Source organism: Amphiura filiformis, chromosome 16 (genome assembly GCF_039555335.1).
Source record: "Amphiura filiformis chromosome 16, Afil_fr2py, whole genome shotgun sequence".
Lineage (NCBI taxonomy): Eukaryota > Metazoa > Echinodermata > Ophiuroidea > Amphilepidida > Amphiuridae > Amphiura > Amphiura filiformis.
Window position 1 is genome coordinate 5232988 of NC_092643.1, and position 26526 is coordinate 5259513.

The 26526-nt window shown below is 37.6% G+C and overlaps 3 protein-coding genes across 3 annotated transcripts; 2 read left to right on the top strand and 1 right to left on the bottom strand.

Moving 5' to 3' along the window:
* On the top strand, window positions 1-17308 carry LOC140136466 (UDP-glucuronosyltransferase 2C1-like). The gene is made up of 4 exons (XM_072158189.1): window positions 1-960; window positions 2789-3008; window positions 3568-3787; window positions 17023-17308. The coding sequence occupies exons 1-4, from the start codon at window positions 73-75 to the stop codon at window positions 17306-17308; spliced, it is 1614 nt and encodes a 537-aa protein (XP_072014290.1). The 5' UTR covers window positions 1-72.
* LOC140135452 (UDP-glucuronosyltransferase 3A1-like) lies at window positions 11266-12313 on the top strand. The gene has a single exon (XM_072156946.1). It carries the CDS (start codon window positions 11368-11370, stop codon window positions 12292-12294), a length of 927 nt encoding a protein of 308 aa, XP_072013047.1. The 5' UTR covers window positions 11266-11367; the 3' UTR covers window positions 12295-12313.
* Window positions 17309-20298: 2990 nt separating the features above from the next.
* LOC140136467 (cytochrome P450 2U1-like) lies at window positions 20299-26224 on the bottom strand. The gene is made up of 3 exons (XM_072158190.1): window positions 25873-26224; window positions 20749-21714; window positions 20299-20478 (listed from the first exon to the last, which is right to left on the bottom strand). Exons 1-3 carry the CDS (start codon window positions 26177-26179, stop codon window positions 20303-20305), a joined length of 1449 nt encoding a protein of 482 aa, XP_072014291.1. The 5' UTR covers window positions 26180-26224; the 3' UTR covers window positions 20299-20302.
* Between the last annotated feature and the right edge of the window lie 302 nt (window positions 26225-26526).

The window sequence follows — 26526 nt, forward strand, 5'->3', positions numbered from 1 at the left end:
CCGTGTCCTATATACATTATCAAGTATAAGCATAGATCAATTCCGGTATAAGCATATGGGACCTGGTTCACAATGCGGTTCATTGTTGAATATAGTCGTGCATTTTTCTTCACAGCAAATCTTCTGATTCATTTTGACGTGGGGACAGTTAAAGCTGACAATTACTTGGCTGTTCTGATGCTTGCAAAAGGAAGTCATTTGTTGGCAACTGAAGCTGTTCTTCAAGCACTGACAGACAGAGGACACAATGTAAGCTTACTTATACCACCTGTGTTGCCAGAACACAGCCATGAAGAGGTTACTAAGAATACCAACGTGACTGTCATTAATACATTCACATCACCGACTGTCATGAAAGAAATCGCAGAAATACCAAGGCACATAGATACAATGGTAGCATCAGGGATGAAAGGGGACAAAAAGGAAGAGCTTTTCAAAAAAATGAAAATATCCACCATTTTTGACGCCGTTTGTGAGTCTTTCTTGTCCAATGCAACCTTTATGAATGTTTTACGTCGAAGGAAGTTTGATCTCATGTTTGCTGATATTATATCTGGATGTCCTATACTGATCGCACAAAGTTTACAGCTTAAGTATACCACATTGACGACAATGATTTTACCCCATTACCATGCTGCTCCACATCGCAGTCCGATTAATCCAAGTTATATTCCTGTATTGACTACTGGTTACAGCCATCGTATGAATTTTGCTCAGCGCCTGACCAATGCATTACTTTCTACATTCATGACGCTCGTTTATGTTTCTGCGACTAGAAACAATGACATATTGAAGGAAAAATACGGTATAATGCCGGAGATATCTACTTATAACTCTTTAGGAAAGGCAGAGATTTGGTTTATTAATTCTCATTTTGCGTTGGAGTATCCGAGACCATTGGTGCCTAATGCTGTACTAGTTGGTGGACTAACAGCGAAACCATCAAAACATTTGAACAAGGTAAGTTGGGAAATCAAAGAAACAAACAAAAGAAACTCCCCAATGACATGAAAATAATTATCTTTCCTTTCTCTCAACATGTTCAAGCTTTTAAAAAGCGAACCACTTTTGTTTTGTTTTTGTTGTTGTTTCGTTATTTCGTCTCAAGTTGACCACTGCATTGGACATATAAATGATGATTAATTGGTTATCTATCATTGTTACACGTATGCTTCCTTGCGCAAGATTATTGTGTCTAATCACTCCGGATAAGAGTAACCACTCACCGGAGATAGCATAAAACCTCTACCGGAGAAGATGAGAAAACAGGAGATCGCTCGAACATATAATCCGATTGCCCACAGTTAATCCCATTCACTTTTCTTTTGGAGTATTTAAAATACCACTTGAATCTTCCTTCACGGGTATCTGTTCATCAGTTCATCCGCAACACGGCTCGCCTGATTTGGTACTTTTTAGTGGAGAAAATGTTCCACACACGGAAGTACATCGTTAAATTCCCAATCTGGCAACCTTTCCACTTAAAAATAAAACAAAAACTAACCTGGGTGACCATGATTTTTAAACGAGTGAAAGACAATTATATATCGCAACTCCCATAAAAAAATCAACATTTTTGTTAAGGGAAGGGATATGAACGTTTGGACAGTATTTATTGTGGGACATTAGAGCACATCAGACTTATCGAATTGCATTCTGAATACGAAGAATGTCCTTCTGATATCAAATAATTTTGATTTTTTGAAATTCGCAATATGTAATACACATTTTATGGCAAATCATTAAAATTGATATTTTGATATTTAACAGTACTCGAAGTAAACTTTATAAATCTGATGATTTATACTTAAAGTGTATGTAGGTGGGATGAAAAGCCGACGATAAATTGAAAATTTTGACCTTTCGTATTGAAGATATGGATTTTCCTACCAGCTACACACACTTGAAGAATATATCATTAGATTTATGAAATTTACTTCGAGGACTGTCATATATCAAACATTTGAAAAATATCAAATTTTTATAATTTGTCATAAAATTTGTATTATGTCGTGATTTTCAAAAAATTATTTGATATCAGAAAGAGATGTTTCGTATTCGGAATGCAATTCGATACGTCTGAGGTGCTCTCATGTCCCATAAAAAATACTGTCAAAACGCTCAAAACGCTCATTCCAGATCCCTTAAGTTATCATGGTTATGGAAAGTCAAGCATTCATAATTTTCCAGTAAAATTAATATATGGTCAAAGGAAAAGAAATTTAAATGATAATTATTTGAATATTTGTGACAGTTTACGGAAACTTAAAATCAGTGCAATCAGTCCGCCATATCCGCTAATTTTATTTTACATAGAAAATTCCCCGCACCCAATCGTCCTAGTGACCAAATGGCATCGTTCTACTTTGTAATAGCTATAATAAAGGTATTTCATAAATGACTGGAAGTGGTCTCTAATGACCTTTAACTAACTGTGGTCCCAACACATGTGCTACGAAATTTGTGGAAGGAGTAGCAGTTTAAGTGAAAAAGTTTTTTGGCCATTGACCGATAGTGGATGACTTTTAACCGGAAGTTGATCATGGACATTTGTGCCCTGACCCAATGGTCCAAGTGACCAAATAAGGTAGAACTGGCCGAAATCATATGGCTGCGATGGCTTTTATGTTGACAGAAGAAAAAATGAGCAAAAACAGACCCTTAGCAAAATGCTACGTATTTCGAAGGTAAGAAAGAACAGAGCAAAAATCAGATCCTTAGCAAATGCATTGCTAATTAAAGGGAATAAGCATGATAAAGAAGTGTTCAATTTTGGTCTCCATTTCAGGATCTGGAGGCATTCATGCAGCAATCAGGACCACATGGTGTGGTTGTCTTCTCTCTTGGTACCTACATGGATGTGATGGAAACCAAGGAGGCAGAGATGATAGCTGATGCGTTTGCATCAATACCTCAGAAGGTGATTTGGAAGAAATCAGGCCAAACACCTGCTAACGTGTCCAATAACGTCCATCTCGTACAATGGATGCCGCAAAATGATATTCTAGGTAAGACGAATATTTCATTGTTTTTTATTAATACTTTTAGCATCTTGTGCAATCGGTGTTAATATATATGTGGCCCGTCGGAAAATCGAACAAGTCGACATAATAGTCCTGGATCCAAGTAGCAACAATTCGCCCATATGGAGGAGTAAGATTAATTTAAATATATATTGTCAATTTTGTTCCATATCACGTGATGAATATTATGTTATAGCCAACTCAACTGATAAAAAAAACCCAGGTATCAAACAATTGCTTTTTTGAAAGAGCATTTCGTCATCTAGAGCATCATCCTGCTACTTTTCAAAAAAAAAAAAAAAAAGTGGAAACCGCTGGCTACTTAATGTTTATGTACAACAAATTTCTTTCACAGATTAATTCGTTTAGCAAAAATATCGTGAAATTTAATTACGTTCTGGTAATACACATAATCATGCATAAATCGCAAACGCAAATTGAAATAAAATAAAGTTTTTCATGGATATCTAATGCCCGGATCTAATGAAAAATGTCATAAAAAGAGAAATACTCCTTTACGATTATTATTTTTTGATACCACCAGGTCACAAGCAAACCAGACTGTTCATATCTCACTGTGGTCTGAATAGTGCTTTTGAAGCTCTCTACCACGCTGTACCAATTGTATGTATCCCAATCTTTGCTGATCAACTGGATGTTGCTGCTAGGGTAGTCTCAAATGGAATTGGTCTCCAACTCAATCTTCAAATTCTGACCACCACAGATTTACAAGACACGATCAGGACAGTTTTGCAAGATAAACGGTATGTGGAAACAAATGAGACTGTAAAAATGTGACAAATGAATTTATTTAAAGACCTCTCTTCTATGTTATCAAATAGATAAGTTTCTCTTGAATAAAGGATGTGTTATACTCCGATCACTCATAATAGACGGGACTCATAAAATCTTGGAATGATATGGAATGGCGCTTTGCGTATTGCGTGACTGATGCGTGCTTTTGTGAATTTACGTGAGTTTTAAAGCCATATTGTAACATTTGCTGATGAAAACGCCTCAATATTTTTCATAAACTAACATATCCTGCAAAATCAAGATTCCAGGTGTTGTAGTTTTGTCAAAATCCGAGATTTTGAATAAAACGCAGGAACCGTAGTTTAATTATTACGATGGAAATATTAGTAGAACGCATACGCGATGTTCATAACACAGTACGTACATGGCGTGCGGGACTTTGGCACACGGCACCATCCTGCGACGGAGTGTTATGCATCATGTGCATTGGCGACAGCGGCGCTGGTAGTAAATTCCAATTTTCTGAGGTCTCAGTTGTTCAAAATTAAAAGTGATCATATCTGATAATAAAAGCCATTATTTTATGGCAAAGAAATACTAATCTATTTTGTATGGAAATGTTACGATATGGCTTTAAGTTGGGTCTTTATTGACTCGCACAGTAACAAAAACTGACTAATTCTCGCCTATTACGAGCTGATCATGTATCTCTTTTCTAACCGGCTCGGCGACGGACACTGTGGGCGACGGAGAAAGGGTGGAGTGGAAAATGCCTCATGGGTCTGACCTGGCAGCACATAACAACAAGCATAAAGCAAAAAGTAGCCAAAGTTTCAATTGAACAAATTGCTTATTGGTTGACCAAATTGCTGTACTTTGCGTGCATTCTTGAACAAATAAACAGCCTCATCTTTGAAATCCCTGAATGTTCATGTACTCCTCCCAACTCTCGGCAACCCTGCTAGTTTGACATTATCTCTCTTGAATATTATTTTGTGGTTTGTTCCGTTTGTAGATTCCAGGAGACTATGGACCGTCTGTCATCTATCTATCGTGACGAGCCTCTGATGCCAGCAGAACGAGTCGCTTACTGGATGGAATATGTAGTACGGCACAACGGTACATCACATCTCAAGTCAGCTGCCTTGGATCTCAATTTCTTTCAGTATTACCTCCTAGATGTAGCCGCTTTCTTAACTCTCTGTGCAATCAGTTTCATTGTTTTCCTTAAATACTTATTAAAAATAATTTTCCGTCGACTTACCGTTGGTTTAAAATCAAAATCCGAATAGTGCAGAACTTAAAATAACACAGAGTCACAAATTTGTTTTATACAAGGAGCTACAAGGGTCGCGTCGCATTTTTTGTCACTTTTCATTAATAAGCATGTTAAAGCCTTAATTTTGATTTTGTTATTCTTTATTCAAAATGTTGAAATAATATTTGTAATAACTGACGGGAAGGCTTGCTGTCCATTTTAGATTGAAATAACAAGGTAAAGTAAAAGAAACCCCACTGGTTATTTTGGCCATTTAACACGCAGTTCTATGGATAAAATGTCGAACTTTGCTCTGTTGACCTACAAAGACAACAAATTTGGCCGATTCCATTTAGGTGCAAGTTGGTACATGTGTAAACATTACAAATATGCAAAAAAAAATCAGGTTTGAAAAAAATTAACCAATTTCATATTATAAGATCGTACATTATCATGATTATGGCTTTAAATTTGATTCATTATAGAAATTTTCCAATTGTTCCAATTTTAGTATGTTGCATCATCATGTCTAGATAGTATGCTTTAAAAATTATTTTGAACATTTGCATTTTAGAAATTTTTACTTTCAAGGATAATTATGAATGGCCAGGCACTGTAGCACCAAAAGCAACACTTTCAATGGATTTATGATCATGCTTGCATCTTTGTCATGTTTGCTTTCTAAGATGATAATTCTTTTTCTACAGAGGATTGCTGAAAAATAATGCTACGTACAGTAAATATCTAGTGTATGCCAACCACAGAAAATAATATGTGACTGGACACTATGAGCCGTAAACTCGGCAAATTGTATTCTGAGTTACAGTGTAAAATGTCGTAAAAAGGTCGTATTCATAGGTCCATCAGTATGGTGCGACAAGTATCTCACCAAACACTGTTTAAACCAATCAATAATCCTATTGCTGATGAGGATAATAAGCTTCTACCTATTTCTATAGAATCCTTAAATAGTTCCTGTCTTTGTTTGCTTTGGCTAAATCCTGTTCAAGTGGTGGATAACAAAGCATTGTATTCTGTCTAGGTATGTATAACCAACAATTAACAATGAGAGGACATTCCTGAACCTCGTTGACTTGGGGATGATTTAAATGACCGCCAATTATGACTGTTTGATATTTATTACCAGAAATATAAAACCGAAAAAAGGTACAATTTTGTTGAAGGAACAGAGTTCAACAAACCATAACCCCGCTTTTGGATATCGTTCATACTTTGGCCAAATTGAGGTAAGCATGGGAAATTATTGTTTCTACACAGGCCTATCATATGTATAAAAGAACAACACAAATCCATCCTCTACGTAGCCGGTTCGAGGCTTCTGGGCTCTGGGATGGTGTTTTTTTGCCGCCCTAAGAAGGAATCAGAAGGAGCTTACGATACACTGAGAACTTTACAGTGTTGTGAGTAAGACATAAAAACTGGTTGGAATCAGCATTTTTTTCTGGTTATTTTCTCAGAACCATGAAAACGAAGAGAGGTAGTAATCTGATATAAACACGTACAGAACAGAGAAAAAGAGAGGAAAGAATAGAAAAAAAACACCATCCCAGAGCCCAAAAGCCTCGAACCGAGGCTATCCTCTACGTACGTCTATTGAGCATGTGAAATCCAAAAAACCACTCACTGTCCCAGCTAACACACTACGTATTCACGACGTTCGCTTACGTTGGACTTGGGTTGTCATTTACGTTGTAAACCTGTGAACTCGTATTCGTGTAGTGACAACGTTATTTTCGACGTTGATTTTGGACGTTGATATAACATCATTATGACGTTGTAATGACGTTGTTTCGACGTTGATGCAATGTTTGACCAGACCTGGTGACAACGTTTGAATAATACGTTCAGAAAACATTACACAAATACGCATCTGAAAAATAATTTAGATGTTGACACCATGGAATGTAAATTCTTCCATTCCAAGGAGATTGTTGTCCAGCCAAAATGTCTCCATCGTGTCGTCTGACGATCGCCTTTAGGCGTGAAATAACGACTTGCCGGATGTCAATATAATGTCATAATCACGTTGTCTCGACGTATAAAGCACGTGGTTAAAACATGGTTTGAAAGTCATGAACTGACTCAGATACAACGTCATCTACGGACGTCGTTAGTACGCAAATTTTGTTTCGTTTTGTTATTTTGTTTTGACATTATAAAGCACGTTATTACAACGCCGTATAAATGTCATGGTTTGACCCCGATACAACGTAATCTACGGATGTCGTAATTACGTTAATATGTGAACTCGTATTCGTGTTGTGCTTTTGAACGTTGACATAACGTCATAGTGACGTTGTTTCGACGTTCACAACTTGACGTCGAAACAACGTCGTAATGATGTTACATTAACGTTCGGGAATAACGTTGTTACTACACGAATACGAGTTCACAGAATTGCGTGCTTACAACGTCCATATATTACGTTTTTACGACTTTATATAACTTTTAGACAACGTTGTAACAACGAAAAATTGTTAGCTGGGGTCCAGGACTTGGGTGGTTTTTGTACACATATCAGAGTGCCATCGTAAACAGAGCAAGATGGTCGACGTGCTAAATTGAGGTGATAGCAACAGTGATGAGGAAATAAGTGGTAAAAAACTGCGTGTTTCTACTGAGGACCAAATTCCGTGCCGTGCCGGGTCATGGTGGGTAACAAGCCCAGTAGAAACGATCTGGGTAATCGGTTGCCGTGTCGTGCCGCGTCATGTGCTCGCCTTTCGTGATCCACCTCTGAATTAATTAATATTTGAGACCAATTTTGCTACCAATTTATAAACAGGCTAGACGCTTGCTCTTCGTATCTCTATGCATGAGTTTATACTCATGGGTTTTTCAGTGCTAAAGTGAATCCTTGTCGTTTACAACTGCGCAAGTTTATGTGTGTAATGCTTGTTAGTGAAAGTTGACAACTGAGGATGTCAGTCTCTTAATGTCGCTTTTGAAAAACAACAAATCGTGAACATGCTCAGCATGTAAATACGACGGCCATTTTGTTCACTGATCGTGCGATTCGTTTTCTGCAAAAGCGATCGAGTATAAATGCATATTTTAGAAATGACCGACGATTGTGTGTTCTCAAGGTGGGTTCATTATCGACCTGAAGTCGTGTTCACACGGTCGGACATAAGTGACTTATCACCGGTAATAAATGACTTATTACGTATAGGATAATGGCCATTCTTATCCACTTCTTATCCACTCACGTTCTAATCCTTGGCCATTATCCGACTTAATACACATCTATGACGTCGCGCTATTGTTTTAGCGCTCTATCATTTTCCACGAATGGAGTGTTATAGAAATAGGTTGCTCATTTACAAATTGATCAAATGGCAGATTGATACCGTAATAATAACAATGATTGTGCAGTTGCGATTGAAAAATACATTGACTTAGCTTTAGGTAAAATTTCTATAGAATTACCCATCACGATCCAGGTGTTTAGTTCAAATCATCCGTAACCACCCTCTTGAATTATAAAGATTTAAAATTTTATTTGGTTGGCCCTATTATAACCCATTTTACCTAGGCCTACATGTCCCTGAACTTCGGCGGTTAAAAAAAAACCTTCGCCGCCCTCGCCGCGAAATAAAAGCCCAGACTTCAACTTCCAGTCCCCCTTACAAATCCAAAATAAAACCTAACACTTTCATTCCCTTTTCAAATAATCGCACTCTAAAGTCACTTACACACATCAGAGTGTTATAAACATTGACGATATAAACGATTTCTTAAACGCCATGTTTAAATATTAAACATTGTTAGTGTTTAGAGTTTAAAAGTCCTCAAACGTTCGGAATTTGTAGTTACTGCAACTGGGTTGGCCCTATATGTATTAAAAACCATTTTACCTTCATGTCCCTGTACTTCGAGGGCAAAAAAAACCCCACACCACCACCAACAACAACGACCCCCCAAAAAAAAAAGAAGAAAACTTCGCCGCCTTCGACGCGAAATAAAAGCTCCGACCTCAACTTCCAGACCCATGGAGTATCCGTAACATTATAAAATTAATTATCGGATAGGCCTACTGATCATGCTGATCGATATTCAAGCATGTCAAAATACCGTCAGATGAAACAAAATGCAGCTTGTACGAAAGCCAAATAAAAATTATACAGAAAATAGGCTTACTGTGGCTTTTATCATTATTAAACATGCCCAAAGCAAACAATTAAAAAAATAAACAGATTCATAGGCCTAAATGCATATACAGAATGTAGCAATATGTTGCCCAAATAACAAATTATAGGGGGCCTACGTATACTCCCTATTCCAGAAAAATACATAATTTTTTTGGATTAAAAATATATTATCCAGTTTTGCCCAATGAAACATAGCTTAATCCTAATCCTTTAGGTTGTAGTCCTAACTGGCAATGAAAGTCAAATTAAGAAATTATAATATTAGGTCAATTTTTGGAAATAAGGGCGAAAAACATTTTTAGGGTGTTTTTCGACCTTTTTCGTATTCTGTGACAGTCAGGCCCAAAGACTTGAACAAAGACGAATTTCAAGTTCATGCATTCTAATAATTTGGAAAATACATTTTCCAATCTTTTTAATATCCAATTAGCAAAAATGACATGTGATATTAAAATCATGAGCAACTCTTAGCCTATACTCAAGATTTTGAATGCTTAGACTTGTGCCAAGTCTTACAATTTTGTCACTACAATTGTAAGAAAACATGCAAAATTGCATGTTTTGGGACCATTTTACCTCAAATTGACCAAATATTGAAATTTGACTTTTATTGCCAGTTAGGACTAGCTAAAGGATTAGGATTTAGCTATGTTTCATTTGGCAAAACATGACAATATTTTTTTATTCAAAAAATTAGTTTTTCTGGAATAGGGAATAAGACACTGAAAACGTAGTATAAAAATATAAAGAAGAAAAAATGTTATAAAAGCAGTAACATGTTTAACTTCCCTTTTTTACCTAAATTGAGCGTGGAAAGAAAGGTCCAAATATTAAAAGTATACGAGTCTAATAAATGAAGCCTAAAATAAGTATTTTCCAAAGTGAGGCTAAAAACATATCTTGCATAATAAGTAGGCCTACAACTTAGCCAACAATTTAACCTGCCCGTTATGATCTTGCCTTGCTTTTCACAGATTGCATTGTAAATTTATGTTTAAGGGCTCGGATAGCGACGTTTTCACGTATTTTTGTGGGACCTGAGAGCACATCAGACACATCGAATTGCAATTTGAATATGAGGAATGTCCTAAATTTTGATTTTTTAAATTCGCGATATAATACACATTTATGGCAAATTATTAAAAAATTATAGTTTTGAAATTTAAAAGTCCTCAAAGTAATTGTATAAATCTAACGATATGCACTTAAAGAGTATGAAGTTTGGGTGAACAGCATACGTCCATCATATGAAAATTTTGACCTTTATTATTGAAGATAATAGCTCAAAACACTAAAACAAAATGTAGGTCTTTTTGGAAAAATGTTTATGTTCAATATGAAAGTTCAAAATTTTCAATTGATGGTCGGCTTTTCATCCCAGCTGCATACAGTTTAATTACGTGTCATTAGATTTATAAAGTTTACTTCGAGGACTAATAATTTGCTATAAAATGTGTATTACTAGTATCGCGAATTTCACAAAATCAAAATTATTTGATATCAGAAGGACATTCCTTATGCAATTCGATATGTCTGATGTGCTTTCAGTTTCCGTAACAATATGCAAATGTTGCTATCCGCTTCCTTAATTTATTGTATTAATGAAAATCATTGTCTTGTTGTTTTCGTATCATTGTTTTGCATGAATGAAGTGATGATAACAATACTGCACTTTTCGCAAATACTTGCTTTTTGAAAGTGCAATTGTTATTAACACTACATTCGTAAATGCCACTACTCTTTCCTGAGAAGTATTTGGTCTCAGAAAAAAGAGAAAGGCATTACGAATGGCGTGTTATTGTAATCATCGCTCCATTCGTGGAAAATAATGGAGCGCTAAAACAATAGCGCGACGTCATAGGTGTGTATTAATGACCGGTAATAGGGACCTATTACCGATAATAAGTGATTTAAGTAGACCGTGTGAACACGACTTATCACACATAAATTTTGTATTGGTTCGATCAAGCATTACAGTGCTTTCAACTTTTGTATTGGATCGTTCAAGCATGCTCTACCAGATAACAAATTCTGGTTTTCCAGTGCACGGGCCGCCGGGTGATAATTTAATGCTTTTAAAAGGTATTTCTAGTTAACGCGCTGTTCCGCACCAAGCATTACTCGTTTTTATTGGTGAACTGAACTTGCATTAGCGTGAATGCTTTTATGGTTCATAATGCGGAACCTTACTGGATATGGTGCATTTTTGTTCACAGCAACTCTTCTGATTCATTTTAACGTGGGGACAGTTAAAGCTGACAATTACTTGGCTGTTCTGATGCTTGCAGAAGGAAGTCATTTGTTGGCAACTGAAGCTGTTCTTCAAGCACTGACAGACAAAGGACACAGTGTAAGTTTACTTATACCACCTGTGTTGCCAGAACACAGCCATGAAGAGGTTACTAAGAATACCAACGTGACTGTCATTAATACATTCACATCACCGACTGTCATGAAAGAAATCTCAGAAATACCAAGGCACTTAGATACAATGGTAGCATCAGGGATGAAGGGGGACAAGAAGGGAGAGCGCTTCAAAAGATTTAAAATATCCACCATTTATGACGCCGTTTGCGAGTCTATCTTGTCCAATGCAACCGTTATGGGTAGTTTACGTCGGAGAGAGTTTGATCTCATGTTTGCTGATATTCATATATCTGGATGTCCTATACTGATCGCACAAAGTTTACAGCTTAAGTATACTATACTGACGTCAATTTTTCATGCTGCTCCACATCGCAGTCCGATTAATCCAAGTTATATTCCAGTACTGAGTACTGGTTACAGTCATGACATGAATTTTGCGCAGCGCCTGACCAATGCACTATTTTCTGTATTCAAGACGCTTTCTTTTGAGACTAGAAACTGTGATATATTGAAGGAAAAATACGGCATAATGCCGGAAATATCTACTTTTAACTCTTTAGGAAAGACAGAGATTTGGTTTATTATATCTCATTTTGCGTTGGATTATCCGAGACCACTTGTGCCTAAAGCTGTACTTGTTGGTGGACTAACAGTGAAACTATCAAAACATTTGAACAAGGTAGGTTGGGAAAGAAACAAAACAAAGCATATCCCCTGAATATCTTTCCTTCCTCTCAAGCTAGAAAACAACAAAGCAAAACAATTTGGACCACTGTATTGAACATACTTAACTAGATGATATGTTTTAGGGAACAAACCAAAAGAATTACGTTTGCGAAGACCGCGGTGCTGAGTGTCTTGGACGGCCTTCATAACAACACTAACGTGAAAAAGTTTCGCTCGTGGCCCTCCTTAACCTCAGCGCCTTGTTCCATACGCTTGATCATTCTATTCTCATTGAGCGGCTGGCGACCACTTTCGGGGTCCAAGGAGTCATACTTAAGTGGTTCACTTCATACGTGGCTGACAGGTTTCAATCTGTGAATATTAATCTTGTGGTTTCGGACCCCATTTCCATTACAGTACGGAGTCTCTCAAGGTTCCGTACTTGGGCCGGTTTTATTCACTCTTAACTATACACATGACCTTAGCCTGCAATTTTGCATTTATAGGGACAAAAGTTTGAAAGAATTTTTCAGTTCTATATTAATCTATTTATATCTATCAGCCAAACACCGTCGGTGTCACCAATGGTTTGCATTTCCCTATTTTGTTAAGTTTTAAAAAATGACCGCCATAACACTTCACCATCCTGCCCTGTCCTGTCCTTTTTTCACGGTCACTGGGTTTAGGAACAATAACGCGAAAAGACAAATGACATATGTGATGCGATCAAGCAAAATCAGTCGGAACTCGGAAATATCATATTTTCAGTTTCTTATAGGACAGTAAAAGCATTTACAAAGCTGTATTTTGCAGAAAACCCCATTGAAATTGAACAACCAGTTCCAAAGATATGAGCAATTAAGGAGTTTCCAAAAAAACCAAAAAAAACAAACAAACAAAAAACACCCCCAAATTTCCTTTGTTTGGCTATATCTCAAAATCAATTATGTTTCCTTTGTCGCATCACATATTACCCTGACGTACGATATACACATGACCTTAGCCTGCTCAATTTTAAACAAATGAATATATGCGTGGAATTTTTTACGTAGAAATTTTCAACATACTCCAATATATATTACATGACACCAACAATTCAAAAAACTAAGAATTTAAGGCCACAGAAAATTAGCAAAATCCTCATACGAGTAAATGGTAGGAAACTGTATTTTCAGCGGGTCAATAGGAAAGTTGAAATCTGGTCGTCTAATATGCCAATTGTCACTCGCCTACTGTTTATACACTCAGGTATGCCGATTGCACCGTAAATGTAAGGACCCGTGCTAGCAATAGGCATGAACATGATGAAAGGAGAATTAAGTAACTTTATATAGAATGTTATATGACTGGTTCAGTTCCCATTCATGCATGCTGACAGATTGAGGCTCTCCTCACATATGGAAATGGGTGAATCACACATAGGCTATTTGGTTAAGTCAAAGTTTGTGCAGCATTTGATAATTGATATTTTATTAATTTAATATCGCCTCAAATAATAGGTCAAACTTAAAAAGCAACCAAAACACGTCCTAAAAATGAAAAGGATTTGAGAATCCGGGCTATAATCATGATAGTTTAGCATTTTATTGTAACCAAAATAGCATAGAACTACCACTATAGAGCGTCTGACATGCAAAATATACCCAGGCTCTCCAACGGGGAACGACTCCATTCAGTTATACGCCCGGGTTATACGGTTTCGCATGAACGACAGTACATTACTGTAAACGACCAAATCGCAACAGTTTAAAATAGTTACTAACCTTAAAAGAAGTGTTCATTCCTGTCTCCATTTCAGGATCTGGAGGCATTCATGCAGCAATCAGGACCACATGGTGTGGTTGTCTTCTCTCTTGGTACCTACATGAATGTGATGGAAACCAAGGATACAGAGATGATAGCTGGTGCGTTTGCATCAATACCTCAGAAGGTGATTTGGAAGAAATCAGGCCAAACACCTGCTAACGTGTCCGATAACGTCCATCTCGTACAATGGATGCCGCAAAATGATATTCTAGGTAAGACGAATATTTCATTGTTTTTTATTAAAACTTTTAACATCTTGTGCAATCGGTATTATTATATGTGGCATGTCGTTGGTAAAAATGTAGAAGCAAGCATTTCTCGTGACAGATCTTATTAAGGATGTGAAGTTGTCATTCGCGTATTGGGGGGCTTTGAGGGCGCCAGCCCCCCGGCGTAAAAGCAGGGGACGGCCAAAAGAAGGGGCGGCGGAAGAAGGGGCGGCAAAATGAAGAAGGGGCGACAAAAAGAAAAAAGGTACTATACATTGCTTTTTGGGCGCTAACGCTAAAATCCTTTTCTTTTTTCTTTTTTTTTTTGCTCTTCACTTTTCAAACCACCGAAAAAAAATTGGGTCAACCTTTTCGGGCTGTTGAGGAAGGGGCGCCAAAATTAAATTTAAAACTGGTTGTAGCAGGCTTTTTAATGTGTTTTATAGTTTGTGAGATGAGGCACATGAAAGCTAGCCAACTGGCATAGTCAATAATGAGTGCAAAAAAGTGCACTTCTCTTCCCAAAAGGGGAATGTATTCTTCTGACTACTTGCTGAAATATGGTTTATGGAACACCACATCTATCAATGTATAAAGTGGAAAACCTATTTCCTGGAGAAAGTGATTGATTGGTGAAAGCAGCACCATTTTGGAAATTGTCATCTGTGCAAGGACTTTATATTCTCTATATATAGAGGCTCTGCATGCTCTAAACAAAGGATTTACCGTAATCATGGTGCAGTGCAGCCTATTCAATCAAATGTGGTCATTAACCTATTTGATTTGTTATGTGTGTGAGACGAACTGTAGCGGTAGATTGCAATCATGCTTTTGTTGAATGCATTTGAGAAGTTCGCTATATTTACGGTATGATACGTCATATGGATAACCTCTATACAAAGGATATGATCCTGTGCCATATACTGGGGTACCCAAAAAGGTGGCTTTGTTACATTTTGATGTGCAGTTTGGATTTCTAAACACTGTCTCTTGAGTATTCCTTCACTTAGAAGATTCAATTAGGTCTTAAATTGAGGCTAATTTATTCTATATCAGTCATGTTTTTATCCTGTTTAAAAATATTTTTCAATTATTTTCTTATGACGTTTGGCATGAAATGTGCCATGGGTGGCTGAGGATTAGGGGAGGAGGATTAGGGAGGGATTCATATCGTAAATTTGATTTTAAACCCCCATTAAAAATTTGAATCTAGTAAAAAAATGTCTAAATGAACTCCCAGACATCTAAACAAAGTAAATAAATACAGAAGTTCATTTAAAAGACCAATACTTGCTCAGAATGATTGTAAATGTAGCAAAAAGAGGTGGGGTTACATCCTCCCTACTTTGTGATTGTTTTTGCCCGCATTCTCTCATTTTTTTAACCGATTTTCATAAAAAAAGGTGTCAAAATGCTCAGAAGGATGAACCACTTCAATTGAGATGTGTAGGTAAAATGTTTGAACCATTTCGTTTTTTTACTATGTAACACAAAGGTACCCCATGTTGTGACACAGGACCATATATAAATTCAAGCCTTCAGCGGACTTCGCTGAACAGTGATCTGCGCAGGACAAATTTGAATCAGGATTATACATCTGTCTAACTCTTCAAGAACATTGAGTGCAACAGAACTTTATAATCAACAATGTATCCATGTGCAAAATCATTATTAAGCATATTATACTTTCCATTAAAGATTCAGATTTTGTTAACGTATACAAACAGTGTGTTTTGCACTCTGAAGTGAATTTGGGGAAAGGTGTTTTTGGCCTTGAGTAATTTATGACTCGTAACAGTAAGATTATTTTAAATTATACATTATCAATGTCAAAATCACCTGATGAATATTATGTTGCAGCCAACTCAGCTGATAAAAAACATACACCGTTAAGATTCGCCTAATGGCGATAATGTGCTCCCTTGACATTTAGTGGAATTTTAGGCACAACCTATAAGTGCCCTCCCGGAAAATTCCCACCTGCAAATAAGGAACCTTCATTCTTGTTTGGATTTCAGAGGAGGTACCTCTCTATTTGTACATGAAATTTACCCCAAGGTAAATGAGCCCAAGTGCCCATTAGGCGCAACTTTGCGTTATTTTGGTATTAAGCAAGTGTTTTCTTAACATCATTACTTTTTATACCGTCAGGTCACAAGCAAACCAGACTGTTCATATCGCACTGTGGTCTGAATAGTGCTTTTGAAGCTCTCTACCACGCTGTACCAATTGTATGTATCCCAATCTTTTCTGATCAACTGGATGTTGCTGCTAGGGTAGTCTCCAATGGAATTGGTCTCCAACTCAATATTCAAACTCTAACCACCACAGATTTACAAAACACGATCAGGACAGTTTTACATGATAAACGGTATGTGGAAATAAATAAAACTGTAAAAACATGAAAACTGTATTTATTTGGATAAGACCTCTCTTCAGTGTTATCAAATAGACAAGTTGCTCTTGAATGTAGGATGTATAGGTATCTCTAGTAATTGGTGAACGGGGGAAACGCCTCATTGACCTGACCCGACAGCACATAACATGCATATAGCAAAAGGTAGCCAATTTCAATTGAACAAATTGAGATTTTGGTTGCCCACTTCTGCTGTACTTTGCGCGTATTATAAAACAAACAACTTAATGACCTTTGAACTTCTCCAATATTCTACATGCTCTACCGAACCTGAATTTCCACGTACTCCCTCCAGCTCTCGACAACAGTTAGACATTAATATCTCCCTTGAACATTTATCTCTCTTCAGATTCCAGGAGAATATGGACCGTCTGTCATCTATCTATCGTGACGAGCCTCTGATGCCAGCAGAACGAGTCGCTTACTGGATGGAATATGTAGTACGACACAGCGGTACATCACATCTCAAGTCAGCTGCCTTGGATCTCAATTTCTTTCAATATTACCTCCTAGATGTAGCCGCTTTCTTGACTCTTTTTGTGATTTGTTTCATTATTTTACTTAAATACTTGTTTCGAATTGTTCTCCGTCGACTTACCATGCTTACCGTTGGTTTAAAATCAAAATCCGAATAGTGCATAACTTAAAAGAACACAGAGTCACTAAAATTAGTCTTATACAATGGTCTCATTTGTTGTCACTTTTCATTAAGCTTGTTAAATTTGATTCATTATAGAAATGTATTTACTCATATTTTTCCCATTTTATTTAAAAACAACATTTTGCATCATCATGTCAGGATAGTATGCTTTAAGGATTATTTTGAACGTTTGCATTTTAGAAATGTTATTTTACTTTCAAGCATATTATGATTATGATTTATTATCTTTACCCAGGGTATGCCCGATTCAGCTTAAAGCTGTAGCACCAAAAGCAACAATTTCAATGGGTTTATTAATAGTGCATCTTTCTTTTCGCCAGCCCATAGGGCTGGTACCTAATTCTGAGATGGGATTTGTGTACACTAAAGATTAGCTAAGATTATAGCCTTCTTCTATTGGTATGAACTATTTTTTTTACTTCTTGTGGTGGAAATGTTTTTGGTGTCTGCTAATTCGATTTGCAAGGAAAAGAAAGTATGTTTTGCCGTTTCAACGAACGAAAACGATTGAGTATTGCCAAAGTTATGTTTGAATTAATTATGACTGAAAAAGTTATCATAGGTTAGGCCTACACATATGTGACTCCTCGCCACAACTGAGCCCGGATGTCGCCAGTGCCACTATTGAGATATGCTCCATCGAACTTAACAATAAACAATAGGAAAGAAAGGATTTATTGACTGTTTTATTGATTTTCACTACTTAAATGTCAAGTACTATAGACATGATATACATCATTTTAAAGCTAATTTCAAGCAGAATATGTTGGTTGAATATCTCAAAAATGATGATTGGCGACATCCGGGCTCAGTTGTGGCGAGGAGTCACATATAAACATAAACTTGTTCAGCTATCAGCATATCAAAAAAATGACATGGTCAACAATTAGTAATTAGCGGGGAATGATCACTGGAACGAGGTCATATCAGTGGACTACTGAGCATAGCATGATGTTTGGTTGCCTGGAGTGCATAATTGATATGTTGATAACAGATCTAATAATGTTGTAGAATCAAAATCTTCATTATATGGACCACATTGAAGTCAAAGTAATTATCTATCCTATCCTGTATCGTTTTATGGATAAAATTGACTCAAAATGTTATTGATGATATTATTGCTATCTTTAACATCAGTTTTGTCTTTTCAACAGGAAAAATCCGATGGAAAATAAAGTTTTTAGGGGCTAGCTATAATATTGAACAATATATCCCATATTTTGACATGCACTTATAGAAAATAAATAAATTATTGTCTTACTTTATAAATTATAAATACTGTAAAATGACACATAACTAAAGTGAGGCCACTTTCTATCTTTTTTTTATTTGATTCATAAAATTACATTCAACAAAATGATTGAAGACTGAGAAAACACACAATGCAGACTATTACAGAATGGAGTAGGTAAGATGCCATCATGGTCCATAGCTTTGCAGGAGTTTCGGACTAACAATCAACACATTCAAAAAATACAGTTTAAAAGTGAAGATTGTAGTGAATGATCAGTCCTTTATCATGTGCTTGCCACTATCTACTTTATAGTAAACTATACATTGCGAAATAATATAAAATCATTTTAAAATAAAATGTGCATGTAAGTTGAGTTTACATAGCAAATTAACTAACAACTGCAGTGAATTTCTTGATTTTAATAATAAGCATGGGTAAACAGCAGTAAAGACAAAAGAGTTATAGGAGTTAATGCTTTTTGCTGTTTCAGTGTGCATGTTCTCACCATTGATGGTTTGGTGAACTTTCATGTAACATGGATGTAAGCGTGATCCTAAAAATGCCTTTCACGGTGACCCAAACTATTTACAAGACCTCTTCTGCATTGAGGCTGGCCTTCCTTTTAAAGGGAATTTTTATTTAAATTCTGGTCAAGCTTCAAAATAACCAGGCACTCAGGAGCCATTTACCCAATGGTCATAACATTTTGGCTCCTAGCCCACACCAAAATCATATGAACCAGGCTCTCTACATTTGTTTTGAAATAGAGCCTGGTAGTTAATGCAGGTTTTGTATTTAATGCGTACAATTGAAATTTAAATGACTCTTAGCTCTTTAAAAATGGCTCCTGGTTCACTAGATAATCTCAGGACCGGGAGCTGCTTTTTCCAAATGTGTGGATCCTGGTCCAGATCTGCTTAATTTGAGGCTTGATTCTGGTATATACGGACGATGATGATGTTTACTTCCTGATAGTTCTTTGATCTATATACAGAGGATTGCTGGAAAATAATGCTACATACAGTACATAATAGTGTATGCCAACCACAGGAAATAATTGACATAACGTACAAATGAATACTGGTATACACATACTCTCTTATATGATATGCTTCTGCTATCGTCTGTAGATATCACATACAAGCTATCTACAGTAGATATCTGGTATATGATATCTACAGAGGATAGCTGGTATTATGTTATCTACCGAGGATACATTATACATGTATTATAATTAAAGACCGAATTAAAAAGACTAATTTGCGTCTGACGTCATGACAAAGGCGCGCCGTGATTGGTTGCTGACCTGTGCAGTATGGCATTTTTGGTCTGATTGACAGGACGTCATACGCAAACTAGTCTTTTTAATTCGGTCTTCAATTATATGCTATATGCAGAAAATAATCATGATAATTGGTATCTACAATGGCTATCTGGTATGCTATATACAGAAGGTAGCTGGTATATGCTTCCCACAGAAGTTATCTGGAAAATGCTATCCACAGGCTGTATCAAAATGATTGATACGTGTCAGTGTTGAGGTAAACAAACCTGCTTTCTCTAATGCAACATTAGATACACTTTATGAGTATTATGAGCTTCCTGACATTATTCTATAAATTTAAAATGATCTTATTTTTCATTTTGATATGTTATTCTTGTTCATAATCACTGGATGGGTAATAATCATTTTGATACTGCTTGTACAGGAGATAGCTGAAGCAGCTGGTAGCCTTATCGTAGTACTGCCATTACTTTATATTCTTGAGGAGTAAGAGTCGTGCCCATTTCTGGTTCCAGGCTTGGTTGAGCTCCTTCTGGTAGACAAAATGAGAATTTGTGAAGAAGGTGGGTAAAGATGAGAAAGAGTTCCATCAAAGCCAACTGCTCACCCAAACATTTACGTTTTCCTGAAAACAAACAAAGAATTATAACAAAATTAATAAGTACATTAATAATTAAAATATCACAAGAGATACTTGATTTATACGAATCAATAATTTCCTATCCCTTTTAAGATGATCCCTGAAAGAAAGGATCCCTCCCAGAGAGTGGTGCATAGAGTTGTAGTAGGTATTACAGAAGGATTTGGTTGGTTCCCCTACCTCTGATCTCCAACGGGTGTAGTCCAATAGTAACTCTCAACATGTAAATCTATATAAAAATGTTTTCATACATACCAATTGCAAAAGGTATCAACTCTTCCCTGCGATTCAATTTTCCATCAGAATCCAGAAATCTCTCTGGTTTAAAGGACTCCACGTCCTTCCAGATTCTCTCGTCATGATGAACGGCCCACAGATTCGGCATAACCATCGTACCTTGTTCTATATCATAGCCATACAGCTTTGTATCAATAGTAGCTGCTCTTGGCACTCCAAGAGGAACTATACTTCCTATGCGCTGCATTTCAAGTAGTGTTGCTTCAGTATACGGTAGTCGGGGTCTGTCTTTCAAAGTAGGCATTCTATTGCGCCCAACCTCCGCATCCAATTCGAAATGGATCTTTTCTTGGATGTCAGGCTGTAGTACCATGTAAAACAAACCCCATTTTAGTGTTGTGGATGACGTCTCCGTTCCAGCAGCGAAAAGATCTGCAATAGTCGATATCAAATCATCTTCGTCAAACCATTCAGCAATATCAGGATTTTCTTGATGGATCTTTTCCTGATTATCCAAGTACATGTCGATAAAAGTGCGGGGATCTCCAGGAGTATAATTATCGCGAGCTATTTTAATCATTTCTTTATAAAACGCGATAATGTGCATGACGAGTTTTTTGACATTTTGAAATCCTGAGAATGGCAAGTATTGCATCCAGGGGACAAAGTTGGCAAGACCTGTAAATGAGGACTGAATAAAGATTTGTTTCAGAAAATTGAGAATACGCATTAGTTTTGGATCGTCATAATCAAAGCCATGTCCGAAAACAAGACAGCACACGACATTACAAGTCACCATATCCAGAAGACGAAATGGCGAGAACTCTTTTCCCTCATGTTTAGATATAACATTGCACAGACGTTGGATTTCCTCAACGACTTGTTCTTCCAGTCTGGACTTCCCCATGCCAAGATCACGTAAAGCAGATAAAGAGAATCGTCGTCGTACTCGTTGTGCTTGATGACTGTGTGCACGTATCAAACCTGAATCAAAAAAAGGTAAGAATCAAACTAAATGTCTGAATGAATAAACATGTATTAATTTATTTAATAAAATAAAACAACCAAACTAAAACACCTCTTCCGTACGTTGTATTTATAGGTCTCGGATCACTGGACTGGTTGGGTACACATGATACGTGTTATTTTGACTAGCCCTGTAAGTTATGATAAGAATTACGACGTACATCAAAAGCAACTTTTTGATAGATCCACTAATAATATGTTAGTTTTCAAATTTGTTTGTAGGTAACTGGAAATCTGTTTTAAATCTATAGTATCATAATTATGTTTCTGGGCATGATTAAAATGCCACTTAAAGATGATCCTTACTTAATTCTTAAATAACATCATTTTGGTATTTGTACATGATGATTGTCATTTTTTTAATAAAATGCTAAAGTAAACAATAGCCCATAAGGAGTGACACAGGTCAAGAACTTGTATAGGCACAAAGGCATTATAGAAGACAACCACATTGGCCAATCAGTGGTTCACAGCAGCTTAGGAACAACAAGAGTGAAGGGGTACAGTAAAGCATCAGACAGATGCAATAAGATGCTTATGCTCTCTTCCCTTTAACGATGGTGCGCCGTTGTCAGATATGTCCCCGACTACTCCATTTTGTAGGCTATTCCAAACGTGAACTACAGTGTGGATGAAGGTCCTGCCAGTAGATATGGTTCTAGAATCTGGTACTGTGAGAGCATGGCGAGGCATGGACAAGCTGGAGCGTGTAGCTCTTCTGAATATAAATGGCTTTGATAGCAGTGCCTTCAGATCTGGTGGGCAGAAACTGGTGTGCATTTTGTAGAGGACTATGGCTGCGGCCACTTGACGTCTTTGATGGAGAGATGTGATGTTCAGCTCTGTACTTGCTTCCTTTTCGCTCACGCCTATGATTCGAAGGGCCTTCCTCTGGATCGAGTCTAGTAATCCTAGAGTGGTGGCTCTGGCACTCATCCAAGACAGTGAGGCGTATTCCATCACACTGCGAACTTAAGCCTTGTAAACGGTTGCTCTGCCTCTACCATCAAGTTTATTTGCAACTCTCCTCAGAGCGCCCAGCTTCTGTCCTGCTCTGGATGCGATGTTAGAAATGTGCTTTGTCCAGGTCAGCTTGCTGTCGACTGTAACTCCCAGGATCTTCAGCTCCTCCTTCTCAGCCAGTTTGGTGGTGCCAAACAGAAGATCTAGCTTGGTTTTTATCATTAATCTATATGCATGTTAAAAGCCACACGTGTGATTTGCTCCACAGCGACGCCCTTAATTTTTGTTGAATTTCTACTTTTTGTATGATTGTAATGCCCAATGGTGTACTAAAATACCATGTGAAAGACTAAGCCTGAAGTGCTTTAATTACAGCAAAATTTAAGTTTTGATAATAAAACCGGAGATCTCCGGTTTTATTCATAGTACACCAATCGAGTGATGGCTAAACGCATCGCGTGTATGTATATTATAGAATCATTGACGTATAAACTGTGTGTATATCGCTATTCGTCTTGTTTGTTCGTCCTAGCTGTGTGAAGCTACGCCAATATTCATGATAATAATACGATCGGCGAGCTAATACACGCATTGTATGGGATGGAATGAAATAGCAATTTTCTTCGTTTTACCTCATTTGGCTCGAAATTAAAAGGGGACAATGTGATCAATGAAAACTAACATTTAAATAGGAATCTTTAAATCACACATTTTGGCTTTAAACAATAACATTATATTTGTCGTACAAAGGTTTTCATAAGTATTCATAAAAAAATAATTCATAAAAATCAAGACAAAACACCAGCACATACCTCTATCAGGATTCAGCATTTCAAAATAAGAAGTCTAGGTCTGTCGTCAAATTCCTCGCCTTGTCTTAAAAACGCCTGACGCACTGAATCATCGGACTGGCCACTGTGGCGTTGTGGCGATCGCCACATGGGCCGCTTGGTTCTGGGCCGCCGGCCGGTTGCTCAAAAAGAAGAGAAAAAGAAAGAAAAAGGAAAAGAAAGGAGAAGGGGAGAAAAAAGAGAAAGCGAAAAGGAAAAAGAGGAGAAAGAAATGGAAAATAGAAGAAAAGGGGAGAGAATGAGGAAGGAGTATCTTAAGACATATAGGCCCTAGGGCCTGAGGCATAGGTCCGAGAGCCGAAGGCGTAAGGCCCAAGACATAGGCCCTAGGGCTTAAGGTATAGGCCCTAACACTAAGCTATTATAGGCCGGCCACTAGGACACCGTCGCGGCATCATCTACAAATGGCCTTTTGAATCAATTCTTTAGACCGTAAACACAGCAAAAGGCCAATACTCTAGATGCGATACAGTAAAATTTTTAAATTTTAAGCCAACAGAAAAATATTGGGCTGGCTGTCAATGGAATGTTGGTATTTCATTGCGGCTGCGGAATGAGGCTAGGGCCGGTATGGGCATTTGGTATTAGGCAGACATAGGAGAAAGAAAGGAAAAGAGAAGAAAGGAGGGGGATCATTGAGGGGGATGAGTAAGGGCATACACAGTGTGCCCGCTGTTTGTCTGCCGCATAGTGATAGGGCCTAAGGCCTGTAGAAATAGGGGCTGATAGGCCTACAGGCACGACTTTCGAAGTGACGGGGAGTGCGGACATGGGACACCAGTTTGAAACTATACATGCTATAGGGGTCTTTTGGTGAGAGCTTCGACGCCATATAACCAAGGGGGTCATTCAGTAAGGAGGCCTCAAAAGGGGGTTCTTTCAGTGAGACTGGGACAAAACTTGGGTCAAAATATAAAAGTTGACAAATTTTTGATAATTGTTTTTCAAAAGTCATCAAAATCGGATTTTTTTTTGAGAAACAACGGTGAAAGACTACCAGAAATTTGTCAAAAATTCTTTACAAAGGGATGTCTTATTGTGACAGGAAAAGAAAAAATAGGGGTCATTGAGTGAGGAGTTCAATAATTCAGTAAAATAAAAAATAAAAAAGTGGTCATTGAGTGAGAGGGAGTTGAAAAATGGGGGTTAATGTGGGTTGTGGCCGCACTGCACGCACATCGCTTCACTCATTTTTAGTGAGTGCCCCCCTCCCGGCCTTTGGCCCTTTGGGCCACCATCAGCTGTCAAAACAAGCACGGCTAGACCATCATTCGAAAACCTCTGGGCTGGGGTGCTCCTTGTAATGCAGGGATTACATTACATAATACTTACAGCCACATTACTCAGTTCAATACTCAACTCAAACCAATTTCTTTCCCTTTTGATGTTTCAACTCATAGGCGTAGATCCCGGGGGATAACCCCCCCCCCCCCCAATATTTTAAAAGGGATGTTCCATACAAGCCCCCCATAATGACACCTGTAGGCCTATGTGGGTTTCTGACCAAATCAATCTCATATTTGGCCATTTTAGCCTAAAAAGGGTCAATTTTTTCGCGCTTCGCGCGAACTTATTCCACTGCATCATCACCAGTTTAGCTTCAATATGCCAAAAATGTCTGTGCGCTTCGCGAGCATTTGTACAATAAACTTATGTCGCCAAAAGGTGCTATTTCAAGAATATTTTTCCAACCCCAATGTTAAAAACAAATCTATGCTACTGTGGAGTTTTCGCTCGCTATGAAATGATCAATGCAATTTTTGCCAAAGCTCACTACCATTCGCTAGATGCTTCTGAACTACCAAATCGCAATAGTTTAAAAAAAGTTGCTATTAACCTTTACCCAGTAGGCCTAAACAATTTTTAGCATTTGTCTTTTAATGATTGAATATATACTCACGATATGACAACAAAGTTCTGCAAAGATGTAATTCTATATGTGTGCAAATGAGTCAAAACATAAAACATGCACACTACTTATAAATTGAATAACTGTTGGTTTGATCTTGATTATGAGTGACATTGGATTAAGAATATTTCAAGTCTGTACAAATGGAATTTGGCTTCAGAAATCGTTGTAAAATCCGGGTTTCCTGACCCCCTAGAATAGCTCAAACCCTTAGTTGTCAGGGGGCTTCGCCCCCTGGACCCCCACCAGGGGCTTTGCCCCTGAACCCTACCAGGGGCCCTTACGCGGGCCCCTGGACCCCATGCGCTAGTCGCTACGCTCGCTTCGCTCGCTGCGCTCTATTTGAGTAATAGGACCGGTCTTAATAAATTTGCCACGGCCGCCTAAAACCACCAGTCCGCCCCTGATAATCGTTGAGAACAACCACAGGAAAAGATCCAAATTGAAGTTGGTAAACCGGTCCATATTTAAGAGCCAATCGATTAAATGTTTTAAACGGAGCTTTTGGATCTAAACTTGGTAGGTCCCCTAATATGGGCCACCTTAAACGGGGCCCTGGAGGAAACCTCTTGGACTGTTTCCGATTACTGCTGATGGTAACGAACAGTAACGTAAAAGCCAATAGAGCGAGGAGAACTGTTGTTGAGTCCTGAGTCAGATCCCGTAAGAGTTGATACATATTTGTCACCCGATTCGTCATCTTTGTAATAGTGAAGTATTCCCGGGGAAGCAATCTTTGTAGTTCGAAGTAATTAACTGTTACTTGTCTGATGGCGTTTCCTCGATCACTATAACGTCCTGTTTATCGCCTTAGCATGTCACCAAAGCCCAGCATAGCATGCAGCATCGGCAGCCGTGTTCCTATTATAAACAGAACGTGTTCTTATTATAAACAGACCTTCACACGACTGTTTTGATAAGTGCATTATTCATGTGCATATAGATCATAGAGCATATATTTCTTTAATTCACGGTTTCCTTTTTAACAACGCAAACTTATGACGAATTTCGATGGCTTGCGATCAAAGATAATGTCCGCGGTATCAA